Raw genomic sequence first — 17887 nt, 5'->3', positions numbered from 1 at the left:
AATCATTCTAGTTAAGGAACACTAGGGCAACTGCCTCACCTTAAACAATGGAAGACAAAACAACAGAACACCCAGTCTATGGCCCATTCAGTGAGGGGAAAAAGCTGGTGGAAATGAAAAGAAATTATGGTATAATGTCTAACACAAAAAGAAAACACTCTCACCAAATATACAACCTCACAAAGAGAAGAGGTTAAAAAAAAAAATGCTCGAGGCTGTTCTTGCTTATACTGTATTTTTATTTAGTGGTTAGAGTACCAGGCTAAGAAATAGGGAAACCTGTGTTAAACCTCCTTTCTCCCACTGTGGCTTCTTGTAACATTGGGAAAGTGGCTTTATTCTCCTACAGGGGTAGGCAATTCCGGTCCACGAGAGCCGGAGCCAGATCAGGTTTTCAGGATATCCACAATGAATATGTATAAGATGGATTTGCATGCACTGCCTCCTTGAGATGCAAATCTATCTCATGCATATTTATTGTGGATATCCTAAAAACCTGATCTGGCTCCGGCTCTCGAGGACCAGAATTGCCTACCCCTATCCTATTACATTACATTATTGCTTTCTTTCCCACCAATACCTTTCAGTTCTAGGCGGTTTACAAAAAAAGAACTGATCTGGGCATCCCCAGGGAGCTTACAAAGTTGATAGATAGAATAAACTTACAAGAGTTGATGGAAAGCATGAGCGATAGGATATGAGGAAGGGTTTATAAATTTTTTGAAGATAATAGTTTTCAGTTCTTTCCTGAATGTTTTGTAGTTGGCTGTCTTGGTCAGTAGCTTGGAGAGGTCTTTGGTACAAATTTTGGGGGAGCCCTTTTACTAAAACTTAGTACATACTATTAGATGATTTAAATCACTAGTTAGAAAGACTTGATTTAAAACATGGTTTTCTATGCCTGGAACAGACTGCCCGAATCCGTATGTCAAGTAAAGCATGACACGGGAACAAATTTGTCCCTGTCCCTGCAGGAACTCAATTTCCCCATCCCCGTGAGTTTTGTCGCTCTCCCTGTCCCATTCCTCTGCTCTGCTTTAACCACACAAGCTCGGACATTTATGATTTTAATGTGTTTGAGGCTTGTGCAGATAAGGAAGGAGCTTGCAGGAATGGGGCAGGGACAGGAAAAGAACTCGCAGGAACGGGACAGGAAAATGAGTTCCCATGGGGACGGGGAAAAATTTGTCCCCCCGTCATTCTCCAACATCAAGCGCCGTCTCTGGTAGTATTCAAAATCTAAGCTACAAGCTCACTTTTTTGAGATTGCTTTTGAACTCCTACCTCCCACTTGCTTGTATAGCACCCATGCTTGTTTTATTGTTCCCTCTCTGAGGAGGAGAGATGCCAGCTTCGCTGCAAGAAGCATGTCCTGTAGGCAGTCAGCTGACGTAGACGACTCTCCTCCTCGCCAGTGTGTCACAGTACACCTGAAATCTCAGGAGGCACGCGGTTTGCTTTAATCCCATCAAATAAGTCCAGAACCTGTAAGTCATACCAATTGACCAGCAGATGGAAAGAGAAAAAAAGAAGTCCTGAATGCTTCACCTGTAATGGCTCCATGTGTTCTTTGAATGCTCAGTATTTCAAATGACAAAGCAAAGGACCATGTTTTCCATTTCACTTGAGTTGTTGTACTCACTCACAATACTCAAAACATATTGCTGGTTGGAAAAAAAAAAATCTTTGAAAGTTAAACTGTTATAGAAAACTGAACATTGAAGCTAAAAGACAGAGTTTGTTGATTAAAAAAAGGGGGGAAAGAGCAATACAAGATGAAATCTGTAGGACCATTAGATTATGAAGGAGCCAAAGGGGCACTAAGGGAGGACAAGGCCATAGCGATCCAATTAAAAAAATTATTTGCTTCAGTCTTTACAGAAGATGTAAGATCTACCTGAATCAGAAATGATTTTCAAAAGCAACGATGCAGTAAAACAGAAGTCTCAGTGAACCTGGACGACGTACTGAGTCAAACTGACAAGCTAGTGATAAATCACATGGCCCATGGTGTACACCCTAGGGTACTGAAAGAACTCAAATATGAAATTGCTAGTCTGCTGTTAGTGATCTGTAATCAGTCAGTAAAATCATCCATAGCGTGGCAAAGGTAACGCTATTTTAAAAATGGTTCCAGGGTGATCTGGGAAATTACAGACCAGTAAGCCTGACTTGAGTTCCGGGCAAGATGGTAGAAACTATTATAAAGAATAAGATTACAGATCATGTAGACAAACATGGTTTAATGGGACAGAGTCAGCATGGGTTCAGTCAAGGGAAATCTTGCTTTACCAACTTGCTTCATTCCTTTGAAGATGTGAATAAACATGAGGATAAAGATAAGTTGGTTGACATAATGTATCTAGATTTTTAGAGAGTTGTCAACAAATTCCCTCATGATAGACTCCTGAAAAAAATGAGAGACAAGGGATAGGAGGCAATGTTCTGTTGTGGATAAGAAATTGATTATGAGACAGAAAACAGAGGGTAGGGTTAAATGGTCATTTTTCTCAATGGAGGAGGGTGAATAGTGGAGTGTCACAGGATTCTGTACTGGGATAAAATTTGCAGATGATACTAAACTCTTCAAAGCTGTTAAACTACAAGCAGACTATGAAAAATTGCAGGAAGACCTTAGGAAATTGGAAGACTGGGCATTCAAATGGCAGATGAAATTTGATATGGACAAATGGTGATGCACATTAGGAAGAATAATAAAAAATCACAGTTACTGGATGCTAGGGTTCACCTTATCGGTCACCAAGGGGCGCTCAGGGAAGACAAGACTGTTGTGGAGAGATTAAATTAATTATTTGCTTTGGTCTTCAATGAGGAAGATGTGGGGAAGATACTGGTGCCAGAAATGGTATTCAATACTGATGAGCCAGAAAAACAAACAAATCTCTGTAACACTAGAAGGTGTAATGGGTCAATTTCACAAACTGAATAGCAGCAAATCACCTGGACCGGATGGTATACATTATTGAGTGCTTATAGAATTGAAAAATGAACTTGTAGAGCTATTGTAATTTTTATCTTTAAAATTCAGCATAGTATCAAAAGACTGGAAAGTGGCCAAAGTAATGCCATTTTTTAAAAAGGGTTCCAGGGTGATCCAAGGAATTATAGACCTCAGCTACCAGACAATCATAAACGGACAGGGAGCAAAAGTAAATGTGATCTACCTGAAATGAGGATATCATCTTTGCAAGAAAGTCCAGAATTATTTAATTGACATTCCTATTTCTGCAAACCAGAGAAAGGGATTTATGCCTATTAAAGCTTGAAGCTCGGAGATGGGGGGAGGGGCATGGGAAGAGTTTTGTCCTAAATGACATACCTAGTATTGTACCAAAGAACAATGGTATGACTTGTTATTTGTGACACATTTCTTGTTTCATGTGCATTAAGAATTGACTTGTTTTCTTAAATAAAAGCGATAAATTTGTTTTAAAAAAAAAAAAAAAGCAGCTTGTAGCTCAAAATTCTCTTTGAGAAGAAATAGAAACTAAGAATAATTACATAAAGAATGAGATTTTTTTTGCAGATGCTCCTTAAAAAAAGAGGGAGGGGGGCGGCCAGTCAAAGACCCATAGCCTTAAGCGGCAGAATCAAATTCTACTCAGGGCAGGAGAACATACAGCATTTCACCAGAGAAGGTTCACTACATGTGAATGAAATGCTCAACAGATCCCTGCAGGCAGCCTCAAAAGCATGATAAAGTTGCAACTTGAACATACAGAAAACAAACTATTTCTACTTGGATTTCAAACTGAAGAATAAACTAAGATGCAAATGAAACATTCAACAGAGGGAGAACTACCTCCTCTCTATACCACTTGTAAAGATTCACCAAGAACTCTCAAGTATGCTAAAGAGGGAAAGTATTTATGAGACTAAAAAAAAAAGCATGGCTAAGACAGCACTTAAAGTGCAATCACTCAAGAGCCAAACTGTAATAGAAAATTGAGACCGATTTTTGCAAAAGAAACACTTCTACTGGGAAATCAGAGAACTAATATCCATTTGGATGGAGACCCTTTTCCCCTGGAATGGTGGTCTCTATGAAAACTGATGAAACTTAATCATTCCCCTCAAGCAGTTTACTTGTTCCCTACTTATCTGGGTACCACTCACTGCATTTAAATCAGAGCCTCACTGGCTTAAAAAAAAAAAAAAAAAGAAGGTCATGCAGGTTTCAAATCTCTGAAGTTAGGTGCAGAGAGAAAAATTGCCATGCTCAAGAATCCTGGAGCATAGAAATCAATTAAAAAAAGGTCCTATTGTCCATACAAATGAGACTAGTGAAGGGCCAGTCCTTATGGATACTGGATACACATGCTTCTCTAGTAAGGATCCAACTCTAGGAATGGTATGTGCTACAGACAGCACAGACTACAAATTTTGACCAAGGAACATCATGTGAAGCACAGGATTCCATTCTATCGTCAACTTCTAGGAAGAGTACAATTCTAGGTACACAATTCTAATTATCACAGTTTTAACATCACATACCACATTGCTGGTCAAACAAGATAAAATCAAAATAAGATCATTATTAAATTACAATCAAAATATTGATCTCTTCTTATTCATATCAACATCTTAACGTATCCATTTCTCATATTTTCCACCAGCTCTCACTAAAACTCAGAGTTCTCAATGGTCCATCAATCAATTATAAATCAGATTCAGAGTATGAACGTTTCCTGAAACAGTAATGTTTTCAATGCAATCTTAAACATTTTCAAATCTTTCAGTGTTCATACTTTTACTTACTATGCCACAGAGTAAACTAGAATTGGAAGTGGAAAGGGAGCACTATTACTCTGAGTTCTCTCAGTGCTGAAATAAAAAGGACTTATTTCGGAACTTAAACCTCAAGTAAGGCATCCCTCTACTCAACTGAAGGCCCAGTTCTCCAACTGCATCAGAAGCTGCATGGTGCACCTGTCACTATTTGCTGAAGTCAGAGGAATACTGATCATCTAAAGCTGCACAGTGCCCTTATTGGACAAAGCATACAGGAATTTTTTTTTCTTCTCTCTATCCAGTAAATCAACAGACACAACATCAGGTTCTGGACTGGTCTGGCGAGGATGCTAAGGAGCTGTATTTTTCCAGGAAAAAAATCAAGAGAGAGCTACAGTTTAAGAATATCCAGCAACGCAAATGAAAATAAGGTGATGAGGGCTTAGCAAATAAACCTTTACAACAGAAAGAATTTGGGAGTTCCTCTGGGGTATTTGCAGGTAACTGTCATCAAGTATGTATCTTTTAGTATTGGAAAGTTCCAGAGATAGAGTGTATGAGATTTGCTGTGCTTTAGTATTGAGTTTTCTCACAGTTCAAATACTATCCTTTATTTAGACAAATTCCCAAGTGTCCTCTAAGGAGATCTAGCTTCTACTCAGAAAGTTGCAATTGGATATTTCAGTTACCTATCTCCATATTATCAATCTACTTTTTCTACTGAGAACTGTCCAGCCTACACCCTAAATAATATGCAATGCCAGACTTCTCTACAATAGAAAGAAACAGAAAATGTATAGTGTATTTATGTGAATTATCATAGCCTCATCTTTTTAAGCCAAGGGTTCTAAACCCAGTCCTCAGGGCATACCAGCCATTTGGATTTTCAAGAGCAGGTATGAGATAGATTTGCATCCAATGAAGGCACTGCATGCAAATCCGAGTCCTGCATATCCACCGTGGAGAGCTTGAAAATCTGATGGTTGGGTTTGTCCCAAGGAGTGGGTTGAGAACCACCGATTTAAACCAATAAGCAGTCTGCATAGGTAAAATCTTTTTTTTTTTTTAAATGAAGTTACTGAAGACAAAACATTCCCACACCTTTTTTTCCATTTAACTAACTTGTACAACAAACACACATTTGCAGTATAAAAGTAGACTTTATTTAAAAAAAGCAACTTTGAATTAATGGCTTGTGGGGGCAGGATAGAAACTCTTCCTCTAATCTAGTATTGTCTACATGTGATAAAACACATAATATCACATACCGGAGAGCCTTGCTTCCAGTTTCCGTATATGTTCATTTCTTCTGAAGAGTTGGGATGAGAGATCCTCTCGAGAGCTGCTTCCATCTGAGGCCTTGACAGTTTATAAAGGAGTATAAATAGTAAGTGACTCACATTTCTTATTGATAAAACACAATAGCAATTTGGCTGTGGGAATCTCAGGACAGGTTTTGGAAGCCAATGCTATAGGACTAAAGGATTTTATTGCCCGACTCTTGGGGAGATATGTTTAGGGCACTTTTGCCAATCAGGTGTTCAAAATATCCTGAGACTCAGCATACACAAATCATCATCTCATACATATTAACTGTGAATATCCTGAACACCTAATCTCCTATAAGCAGCTCTGAAACACACAAACCAAAGCAGAAAGATCATATGACAGAAAGGTGTCTTTCATTGTGACTTTACTTTCACCAATGCCATGTAGCATGGTGGAAAAAAATCACTCAGATCAAATCTATTTATGAGAAAGCTAGTGTATGGACAATTTATGTCTTACTTGATCATTTTCTTTCTTTTAGTCAGCTATACTTATCTCTTCCCACCAGCAGATGGATGTAAAGAAAATAATTTGAGTTTTACCAGCAGCCTCACCGATATTAGCTGCTGGTGGTCCCTGGAAAGATTCAGCATGCATCTACCAAAGCAGCAAAGGTCCCTTTTTGCAAATACCCATACACCAACTGCCACTACAGCTGCAACAAGAAGCCCTGATAAAGGCTGTGAGGCATTCTGCTGCTGCAAACTTGAAGAAAAAGAAAAAACAAGCCAAGTCAACATGGCCACTCTCACCAAAGGCATTGGGACTTTGAGTCCCAATGCCTTGATGCAGAGGGGGGAAAGAGAGCAATAGCTCTGGCAGATCTCCAGCTCTCCCACCCCCGGGTCACTTGCAAAGTCAGAAATGGCCCAAAAGATGTGTTAATCTGTCAGGAGGCATGTTCAAACATGCAGAAAGAATGTGCAGGCCCGCCCTGTCATTCAGTCCACTCAGGAAAGAGCTCTGGTGTCTCTGCTGCCCCTCCACCAGCTCTCTCAGGTACACTGTATTTACAAAAAAAAACCCCAAAAAACAATACTTTATTCCCTGCTACTGCTAAAGAGAAGAAAGTTATAACAAGCAAGCTGATCAGAATTTATTTAATGCTTAGGAGTTATAAAGGAGCTTTGGGGAGATTATACTCAAACAGTGTGACTGAATATGGAGGGGTAGGGGAGATGGGACCCACACCCCTCAGGCAGGGTCCCACATGACCAAGCCACAAGCCTCAAACCCAGAGAACAGCTGAGCCAAGTTCCGCACTCAACTATGTCTGCTCTGAAGACTGGATAACCTGGTAGCAACCTTTAGGCTCGACCATGCTATACTGCCTTAGCCAGTGGAGCAAGGAGCACCAAACAGCATAATCTACCATCTGATGAGGTAGAGAAAATACTATATCTTTCCAGGGACCACCACAATCTAATACTGGTAAAGTCACTGGTAAAACTCAGGGTTTTTTCTCCATCTCCATTTGCAGGGTAAAAACGACAAGCTATCCAACCAGCATCTATTAACTAAAAACAATACATTATAACATATTTTAAAAAAAGAGAGAGAGAGAAAGAGAGATGTAAAGCCTCATTGTCAACTACTAGAATACATATGATTATATGAACACTTGTTACTCTTAATTTTTCATAAACTGCTTGGGAGTGTTCAGTCTCATGCACGTTATATTAACATTTAGGATTTTTTTTTTTTTTTTTTTGCATATTCCAAAGGGTATCTTTCATGAAAACGACAACCGTGATTGTGGGTGGGAATTCCTAGCAAAACAATTTCAAGCCTGTCATTGTTGATTTCTTTCTTGCAAGATTATGATTTGATGCAAAAGTTACATAGAATAGTTAACTGCACATGATATTAAAAGAGCATCTAAAGTAATCTAAAGAAATGTTCAAGTTAACAGAAACTTCAAAATAAAGAAAATGGAAGGTACATTTAGAAAAGCCCTACTAAACAGGACAGGGGTATAATGTTACCATAGTACCTTAAGTAGGGCTAGTGAGTTCTGGTAATAGCTGAAATTTCCATGATTATATAATATGGTCTTCCCCATGCAGAAAACCTTAAAAACCTCTATGACCCTTATTTTAGAAGCCCTATTTGCAGTTTACATGTGTAAATATTGACATATAAACATATAGACCAAACAAACAGAAAACCCAACTTTAGAAAGCTGGGATTTACACATGTAAGTTTTAACTATGTTTATATGGCAAGGGGCACGGTTTGGGTATATTTTGGGTAGGCATTAGGGTAGCACCAAAATCTACAAAAGAATTCTCCAATTCACAAGACGACTTCAAGTTTATGATCACAGATATTCATTGGGATTTACAGCTGCTCCTGGATAAATATAGGTTTGGTAAATGTGCTCATTTTGGGCAGCACTTTACAGGTAGGATTAAGAGAGGTCTCTCCTTTAATCCCCTCTCAAAATTTAATCCCTCTCAAAATTGAACACATAGAAAGACTGTAGCCTCTGGTATAGTAGGAGTGTTTAGACTTCTAAGTTTCTAAAATGGAGACATAAAAGCCAAGGCAACCTCAATAAGTTGTTGGGTTTTTTTTGGTGTTTTCTCAGCGACTGCTTTGAATTTCAATGAGAAATTTAATGTACGAGGGTAAATCAAAAAGTAAAGGCAAAATATATTTAACAGCTTTAATAGAAGTAACTGTGAGCAAATGAACATATCACTTTGCCACATAGTCCCCATGCAAGATGATGCATTTGTTGTTTCGTTCAACTAGCTTCTACATTCCTGCAGAGAAGTTTTTTGACCACTCCCAAAGCCAGGTGAGCACAGCTTCCTTTATTTATCATGCTTTATCTTTTGCTTCCTGGGTTGCAGTGATGCACCCATATCTCGTCACCGGTAACAATTCTCTCCGAAATTCTTGGATCTTCTTCATATTGTCTCAGGAACTGGGTCGCAACCTCCACACGCTGTTGCTTGTGCAGATCAATAAGCTGTTTGGGAACCCATCGGGTGCAGACTTTCCTGTATCCCAAGTCATCATGCATTATGGCAAATGCAGATCACACCATTATCTGTCAGTCTTCTCTAATTGGGCATCTGCCCTGTCAGCTCGTGTGTGCAATATTGATGGGCCACCAGAACGATCTTCATTGGTTACACCTGATCTTCCCACTTTAAACCTTTTACCCGCTCAAAAACCTTTCATTGATTCGTGGTGCTTCTTCAGTTTTAAGATACAGTATTAATGAATATTTGGTCTTGAACTTAATATTCAATGTTTTCTGCAGTTTTATTGTTGAACTCTTGATTTGATAATGTCTGTATTGGATTTGTGTCATCTATCTTGGGGTGATGGGAAATTTACGTCTGTCTACTGTTTGTACCATATGTGTGCGACCTAAGGGTGAGCAGGATAATATGTATTCAACCAATGTGTTAACTGCATAGTTTTATGCGGTATATAAATTGTTAAAGAAATAATGTCCATACTAAGTGAAAATCAGATGGTGGATTTTTACAGGTTTCATTCCCTCTGCCCAAAGCGCATTACTGCATATTGTTCTTTGATGGTGCAATCTTGAAATGGAACGTAATGTTTTTGATCTCGTGGCTGTCCCACGACTAAAGGCCAAGCACTGCACTGTGCATGGACAAATTATTCAACAGGCGATGTACGAGTACATATGTTGCATTTCGCTAGTTCTGTTCCGGTTATCGTGTAATTTAACAATTGCCTTTAATTTCTGATTCGCCCTCATAGTTAGTCATCATACTTAAGAATTACTATTAAACAACATTTACTTATCTTATGCTATATTGATGTAACTGACATTTTAGCGTTACTACTTAGCAATTTTGACATATTAAAAATGATCAAGCTAAAAAACAGTAAAACATCATCATTCAAATGGTACAATTAACAATGTGTCAGAGATTTGCAGTCACTGTGAATGCTCAAAGTGTCCATAGCCAGCTTTAACACAGGACTTCAGTCTCTTTGGAAGTTCTTAAGCGCCTCATCGTCAGTCTCTATGGAAGACTTCCTCCTCAAGTTCAGCAACTGCTTGCGACTTTGAAGGAAGCTTGTGATAGGCCTCCAACATTGCTCCCCAGACAAAAAAAAAAGTCTACAATGTTGTAACATCATTAAACAGTAAGCTGGTTATCTCTTCCCCCTTCCCCCAAATACAGTACTAGTAGTTTTACAGGGAAAACATTTTTGAACACGAAAAAATTTCTGGATCCTCAAACTACAAAGTCTGTATATTTGAAGTTTAAAGATAATCTCATTCCAATAGGCACATAAAAATGCAGATAGAAGCAACAAATACACTTCTCCCTCCTTATTCGCGGGGGATAGGGGCAGAGCCGGACCGCGAATGGCGAAAAACCGCGAATATCCAGCTCTGATCCACCCCCACCTCCCTTCTGCCTTCCCCTGGCATCCCGGCCTTACCTGGTGGTCTAGCTGGTTTTCGGGGCAGTAGCAATCTTCCTATGCTCCTGCCCCGTGCAGATAGCCATTAGGAAATGGCTGTGGGGATTTAGCCATTTCCTAATGGCTATCTGCACGGGGCAGGAGCATAGGAAGATCGCTACTGCCCTGAAAACCAGCTAGACCACCAGGTAAGGCCGGGATGTCGGGGGGAAGAAAAAAATATTGGGGGGAGGTTCCTCCTCCCCCCCCCCCCAAAAAAAAATCACAATTATGTGAAATTGCGAGTAGGGAAACCGCGAATGGGGAGGGGGAAGTGTAAATGTTAAATTTCACACTGAAATTCCAAGCAATTGCTGAAAACAGCAACACACTCTAGGTTACTTTTTTTTGTCTTACCCTGTAGATGTGTAAGAGCTGACACTCATCTGTGTTCTGAAATTCCCTTTTACACATGTTTAGTACCACCACAAAAGTGCAAGCTACCCAATTACCTACAGTAATGTGTTAAATATTAACAAATGTGAAATGGTTGCTTCTGCTGTATGTAGCTGATATATACCATGTGCATTCCTGCATCTAATTTTAGAAAAGCATCAGCAGATTCCTTTCTAAAATACTACCAACAATGGGATATGTCCCAATCTGGACATCTCAACTCTAATTTCTATGTTCTATCTAAAATGGGGTTGTATGTCACTTCTACTGCATTAAAATGGTAAAACACTTTGGATGAATGTACTGCACAATACTTACAAAGTCATCACCAGAGTCGGCCCCTGCTGAGGTAATGGACTCTTTGCTAACTGATCTGGGAATTCTTGTAGCCCCTCCAGGTCGGGGAGCAATGGCTGCTTCTTCTGTGATCTTCTTTTTCAATTTTGCAAACATATTTATGTAGCTCTGGTCCAAAAATTACTGCACGTAAAGGTATTTTAAGGCAGAAATGCCTCTGTAGTTCACCAATTAAATTAATTTGTTGATGTTAGCCATTTGGGAACATTGGAGGATGATTACAGCTTTAAAAAAAGAAAACCCATCCGTCTGTTACATGTTTTACTGCATGTTAAAATCCTTTGGTGCTTCCATAGTGCAAGAATTTCTGTTAAATCAAAAGAAAAATTCTGTTATCAAACTTTTGGATACTATTACTTTCATAAATGCATTCACCATGCACTTCTAAAACATAATTGCTTCCTATTTAAAAGAAATAGGATCTGGATTCATTTGCAATCCTCAATATATATCTTTTTTTTTTTTTTTTTTTTTTCATTTTAACAGTTATGCATTTATTTTGAGGGTTTTTTCAGGTTAATGCAAACAATGCATCCTCTCAATTTACAATCTCAAATTACGATAATAAAACGGTCAGCCAATGATGAAGCACCACATAATCCTTCCCGCAGTAGCAAATTATTACAGCGGTGGAATGGTGGGGCTGAGGCGTCCTTGAAGATATAAGATATATATTGAGGATTGCAAATGAATCCAGATCCTATTTCATTAGAGGAAGGATTGAATTTGAGGCTGGATACAAATACTGATTGACAAATACTTGCCAGTTTTGCTAGATCCTATTTAAAAGAGCCACTTACATCCCAGATGAAGTATAGGGCTTCACTGTGCACATTTCACCTCCCCACCACCACCACTGCACCAATATCTAAACTCAATGGTTGGTGTTGCTTTAGAAAGATAAACTGTAGATATTTCTTCCTCATTTTATATAAGAGCACACACCTTGCCCTCCATTTTGAATTTGGATGATTGAACAGGGATTTTGAGCAGGGGGAAATAAGTAAAAACGGTGATCTACTGTTATTTGGACTTTTTTCTGTTCAATTAAATTCTCTCATTTTTTTGTATATGTGTTTTATTGTTTCATTTGCTTGACATTCACCCAATAGGAACTGTTTAAAAGTAAAAAGCTAACTATAGTATTTAAAATTATACTCAGATAATCAGCCCCAGGCAATACCTGAATGTCAACCCTGAATATCTGGATCTAAGGTGACTGCCAAAGTTACCTAGGTACCATCAGTGATATGATATATTTATTTATATTCATATAATAAGTAAAAATGTTGTGTGATCATGGCACCAAGCTACCCTCTTCAAACCCAGCATGTACCCAAAAAGAGGGAGAAAAAGCCTCAAACTAATGTAGCAGTATAGAACCAAAAGGTACAAATCAAAACTGCTTTTGATACTTTCACTGGAAAAAAAAACTCCCTCACAAAACAGCTCAGGCTTAGAAAAGGGCAAAGTCATCCAGAGGCACGTTCAAGGACTTAGCTGATAAAAGACGACTTGAGCTCCAATCTTCCAAACAAGCGACCTTCTTTCACCAATGTTTGGCTCATCAGGGGAACAAACAATACAGCCTTGAAAAGTGCAGTCACACTGAGACCAGCCCCAGAACAAAGGAAACAGACATGAGCACTTAAAGCCCTCCCATGGCATGGGTGCATGCTGGGTTTGAAGAAGGGGGGGTACCTCGGTGCCACGATCACACAACATTTTGACTTATTATATGAACATATTATATGTTGTGCGTCCTCGTATAATTTGTTAACATATTTATTTAATACCATTATTCCTACAAGGTTCTGAGCAGTTTACAATGATTAAAAACTAACTGATGCTGGACAGACTTCTACGGTCTGTGTCCATATGCAACAAGACGGATCAGGAGCAAGGAAGCATATCTTATACCACATTCATACTGTCTGCATGCAGGTCTTGCCTATCTTGGCGGAGGGGAAGATATCTTATAGGGAAAGAGTAAGTAAAATGAATAATTACTCGATTGATGATTCAACATTGCTTTGATAATGAATATGACTGTTAGGCAGACTGGATGGACCATGCAGGTCTTATCTGCTGTCATTTACTATGTTTCTATGTAAGTATGGTATTTTATACATATTGGGGCTCATTTTCAAAGCACTTTATGGTACTTTGTGTGTCTTAAGTGCTTTGACAATGAGCTTCACATTGTTTACAATGGAATTGATTGTAACTCTCAAGGGAATGTCTTGGTTACACCACCCCACTGCTGGAGTTGCTGTCAAAGTTAACTCCAGCCTGTCTCGATCTCTCTTGCCATATACTGGATACTAACCATATAAAACTCTGTCCACATCATCTTTGCTTCCCCACTGCTGAGGCTTCGATTTAAGCACCGCTCCTGCGTATCATAAATGAAGTCCTCTATTAAAGGATCTTTTGTATCTATACCACACATTTTTGAATTCCGTCACTATTTTTGCCTCCACCATCTCTATAAGAAGGGCATTCTAGGCACCCACCACTCTATCCATGAAAAAGTATTTCCTGAAGTTATATTCTTAAGCCTTCCACCCTGCAATCTCGTATTATGTCCTCTAGTTTTACTGCTTCTCCATCTCTGGAAAATATTTTTTTATAGATTAATATCATTCAAGTATTTAAACATCTGTATCATATCTCCTCTATTCCTTCTCTCTTCTAGGATATACATATTCAGGAATTCAAGCCTCTTTGCATAAATGTCTGTCGGAGCAATCTAGGTATCATTGATGCCTTTCTTCTTACATCCTTAGCAAGATATGGCCTCCAGAACTGAACACAATATTCTAAGTGGGGCCTCACCAATGACTTGTACAGGGGCATTAACACTTCACTTTTTCTGCTGACAATTCCTCTATGCATCCCAGCATCCTTCTGGCTACAGTCACTGCCTTTTTATGTTGTTTCGCAGTTTTGAGATCCTACGTCACTATCACACCAAGGTTCCTCTCTCAGTTTTTCTTGTGTATGAAAATCAGGGTCTCATTTAATTCAGAGTGAAAACTGAGCACATGCCAATGCTATTTAATTGCTTTGCAAGCTGCTAATGCTTGCTTAGAATAAGGTAACACACACACCACACTTTGATCACGATTGATCACACCGTGATTATACAAGAAGCCAATCCCTAGGCACTTTTAAAAGAATTGCTAGACCTTACTAGGGTAACCACGTTTTTCAAACCTATTGCTCATGTGATCTGCATGTTTAAGAAACTCACTCCTTGAATCACAACCTTTTAACTCTCAAAAATTGCCCAACTGGAACACTCTTTCTCTCATACTTTCAAGGTGGTAACTACTATAAATGTAGGATAGTGTTCCGGTCAGTTAATTTGCACTAGATAGTAGTGGAAAAATGTCCCTGTTCCAAAATATACCTGGATATCCAAAAAATGTATGGGCTTTGTGGACATTGATGACTCAAGATATTATCACAATTGTCAAGGTATCGCAAAAACTGATGTAATTCTAGTTCAGTTCCTGACTAAATTAAAAGGACATCATCAATGAAGCATTTCCACAATGCTATGCCATGACTAAAATGAGAATTATATACAAAATTCTGTTCAAATGTAGTCATATATAAGCAAGCTATTGAAGGTGCTACCGTTACAACTCCGTTTATCTGAAGGTAAAATTGATCCTTGAAAGAAAAATAATTACAGTCAAGTATCAATCTCAACAACTCCTTTAAAAAAAACTGGCTTGTTATGTGGTAACTTTAAACCATCCAAATATTCCCCCATTAATTCTTTTGCTCAGTCTTGTGGGATATTAGTATATAATGCTTTAAATATCTAACGATACTAATATAGCAGAGCCCAAGAATAGCATTTGTTGTAACAGTTGAATTAAATGGGTTGAATCCCTGATATATGATGGGGACCTTTGAACCAAAGACTGTAATTAATAATCAAAAAAACTGAGATAAAGGATGAAATAATGAACTCCGGCTAGAGAATATGGCACGGTCAGGGCGCTGAGTAAGTGATTTATGTATTTTAGGTATGAAATAAATGATTGGAATCTTAGGATGTTCTACAAATAAATTATATTCTTTGTGTGAAATTCTCTCATGTTAAAGCTGTAGTTAAAGCTTCAGAAAATTGTCCAAACCCTTCTTGAACTCCAATACTGTACCTTGTCCTATCACTCCATCTGGAAGTGCGTTCCAGGTGTCAACCACCCGTAGGGTGAAGAAGATCTTCCTAGCATTAGTTCTGAATCTTCCCCTTTCAATTTTTCCGAATGCCCTCTCGTTCTTGTAGTTGTTGAAAGTTTGAAGAATCTGTCCCTCTCCACTTTCTCTATGCCCTTCGTGATCTTGTAAGTCTCTATCATATCCCCTCTAAGTCTCCGCTTCTCCAGCGAAAAGAGCCCCAGTCTCTCCAATCTTTCAGCGTATGAAAGGTTTTCCATACCTTTTATCAAACGTGTCACTCTCTTCTGAACCCTCTCGAGTATCGCCATATCCTTTTTTAGGTACGGTGATCAATATTGGACGCAGTACTCCAGATGCGGGCGCACCATCGCCCAATACAATGGCAGGATAACTTCTTTCGTTCTGCTTGTAATACCCTTCTTGATTATTCCTAGCATTCTATTCGCTTTCTTAGCAGCCGCTGCGCATTGTGCCGACGGCTTCATTGTCATGTCCACTATTACCCCCAAGTCCCTTTCTTGGAAACTCTCACTCAATAACAGCCCTCCCATCGTGTACCTGTACCTCGGGTTTCTGTTTCCTATGTGTATGACTTTACATTTCTCTACATTGAACTTCATCTGCCATCTCGTCGCCCACTCCTCTAGTTTGTTCAGGTCCCTTTGTAAATCTTCGCAGTCCTCTTTAGTCCTAGCCCCATTAAATAGCTTGGTGTCATCTGCAAATTTTATTACTTCGCTCTTTGTCTCCGTTTCTAGATCATTTATAAATACATTGAATAACATTGGTCCAAGCACCGACCCCTTGATAATAAGTTCGATCTGATAATTGTCTGAAAGCTTCTTGATCATAGTATACTCTATTCAATATCACTACTCCTCCCCCTTTATCCGCCCTAGTGATCACTATAGATTGATCAGATTTTAATGAATTTAATGGTTTGTTGTTGTTCCCTAGTTAAGTTATATCCCCTTTCATTAGTTTGCTCTATGATATTTAACTCACTCAAAATTAATCTTTTAAAAGTCTCTATGACAGGGTCAACTGGACCAAGGGGAACCCAACTAGATTGTGTTCTATACTTTTCTTTGAAAAACAAAACAAAAAGCTATTAACAAAAATTCTGTCTTTTCCACTTTTACCAGAAATTTTTTTTTTAAGTATTAATTTACGAAAAACGTATGTAGATATAACCGGGTTGTAAAAGAATCATAAAGGAAATGAGGTAGAAAAAGATAACTTCAACTGTAATACCTCAACTGTAATACTGATTCCTGAGTATTAGTCAAAATTTTAGAAGATACATTGAATATATTTATACTCTGTTCTTGATCTGTTTGGTTCCTGCCTGCATATAACACTGTTATCTGTCCATTAGTCTTAAAAAACTAGCAGACAGCACTTCAGATTGCTTATTAATGTCAGTGGAGGATGTAGACGTTGATTTATCTGCTGAGGATGCACTAGATGAATTAATATGGACCACCTTTTTACCCTTTTGAAAATTTCTACGGGATTTATGAAATTTACTCATCCAAAGGTACACATAACTTTTGGTATAATCAAATTCATCCCTACGAAACTTGGCTATTTTTTGCATTTTTACTTCCTGTCTATATATTTATCCATTTGCTCTTTCCCCTCACTTGCAGTCATGTGTAGAAACATTTGGTATTTAAGTGTGTAGGTTTGTCTTCAATATAGAATGTGCATTGATCTGGGTTTGGTAACCCACATTGTCTGCTGCAGTCTTCATGTGCTTATAATGTATAAGAAACAGGTACGAGATTTTATTAATTTAAATGTATTGTAGTGACATTTGGTTAAATTTAATTTATTCTAAATATATTTAAAGAGAACTGAACTAGATTTGACTAATCAAAGTTAATCTGATGTTATAGGAAGGTTAAGGGGCTCATAATTGAAAGGGAAAAACATCTAAAATCCTGTCTAAATCGGCACTAGGACAATTAATAAGACAAGTCGTCCAAGTGCCGATAACCAAAACAGGTTTTAGACGTATTTAAAAACAGCTTAGGCCTTTTCAGTGCTGCTGTATACCCAGAGCTGAAAGGGGTGTTTTAGGAGGAGTGGTCAGGGCGAGATCAAGCCAGGACGTGGGCTGACCTAGACTTAGGGCTCCTTTTACTAAGCTGTGCTAGCTGTTTTAGCATGTGTGCTAGACGCTAACGCCTCCATAGAGCTGGTGTTAGTATATCCGCATAGCGCGCACTAAAAACGCTACCGCAGCTTAGTAAAAGGAGCCCTTAGTCGTACTGCAAGTATAACCGAAAGTGTACCGTATTTTCACGCATATAACGCGCGCGTTATACGCGTTTTTACCTACCGCGCATACCCCTCGCGCGTTATATGCGTGAGCGCGGTATAC

At 38.7% G+C, this 17887-nt stretch overlaps 1 protein-coding gene across 2 annotated transcripts in view; it reads right to left on the bottom strand.

The window, feature by feature from the left end:
- GOLGA1 (golgin A1) overlaps nucleotides 1–17887 on the bottom strand; it is a 135787-nt gene that overhangs the window by 99591 nt on the left and 18309 nt on the right. For both annotated transcript variants that reach the window (XM_033962133.1, XM_033962132.1), the window contains exons 2-3: nucleotides 11260–11605; nucleotides 6021–6111 (exon numbers count right to left, since the gene is read on the bottom strand). In XM_033962133.1, coding sequence (XP_033818024.1) covers nucleotides 6021–6111; nucleotides 11260–11394 — 226 coding nt within the window. In that variant the 5' untranslated portion in view covers nucleotides 11395–11605. The remainder of the gene's footprint in view (nucleotides 1–6020; nucleotides 6112–11259; nucleotides 11606–17887) is intronic.

The sequence above is a fragment of the Geotrypetes seraphini genome, chromosome 10, assembly GCF_902459505.1.
Source record: "Geotrypetes seraphini chromosome 10, aGeoSer1.1, whole genome shotgun sequence".
In the NCBI taxonomy this organism is placed as follows: domain Eukaryota; kingdom Metazoa; phylum Chordata; class Amphibia; order Gymnophiona; family Dermophiidae; genus Geotrypetes; species Geotrypetes seraphini.
This window is presented reverse-complemented; position numbering and strand designations above follow the sequence as displayed.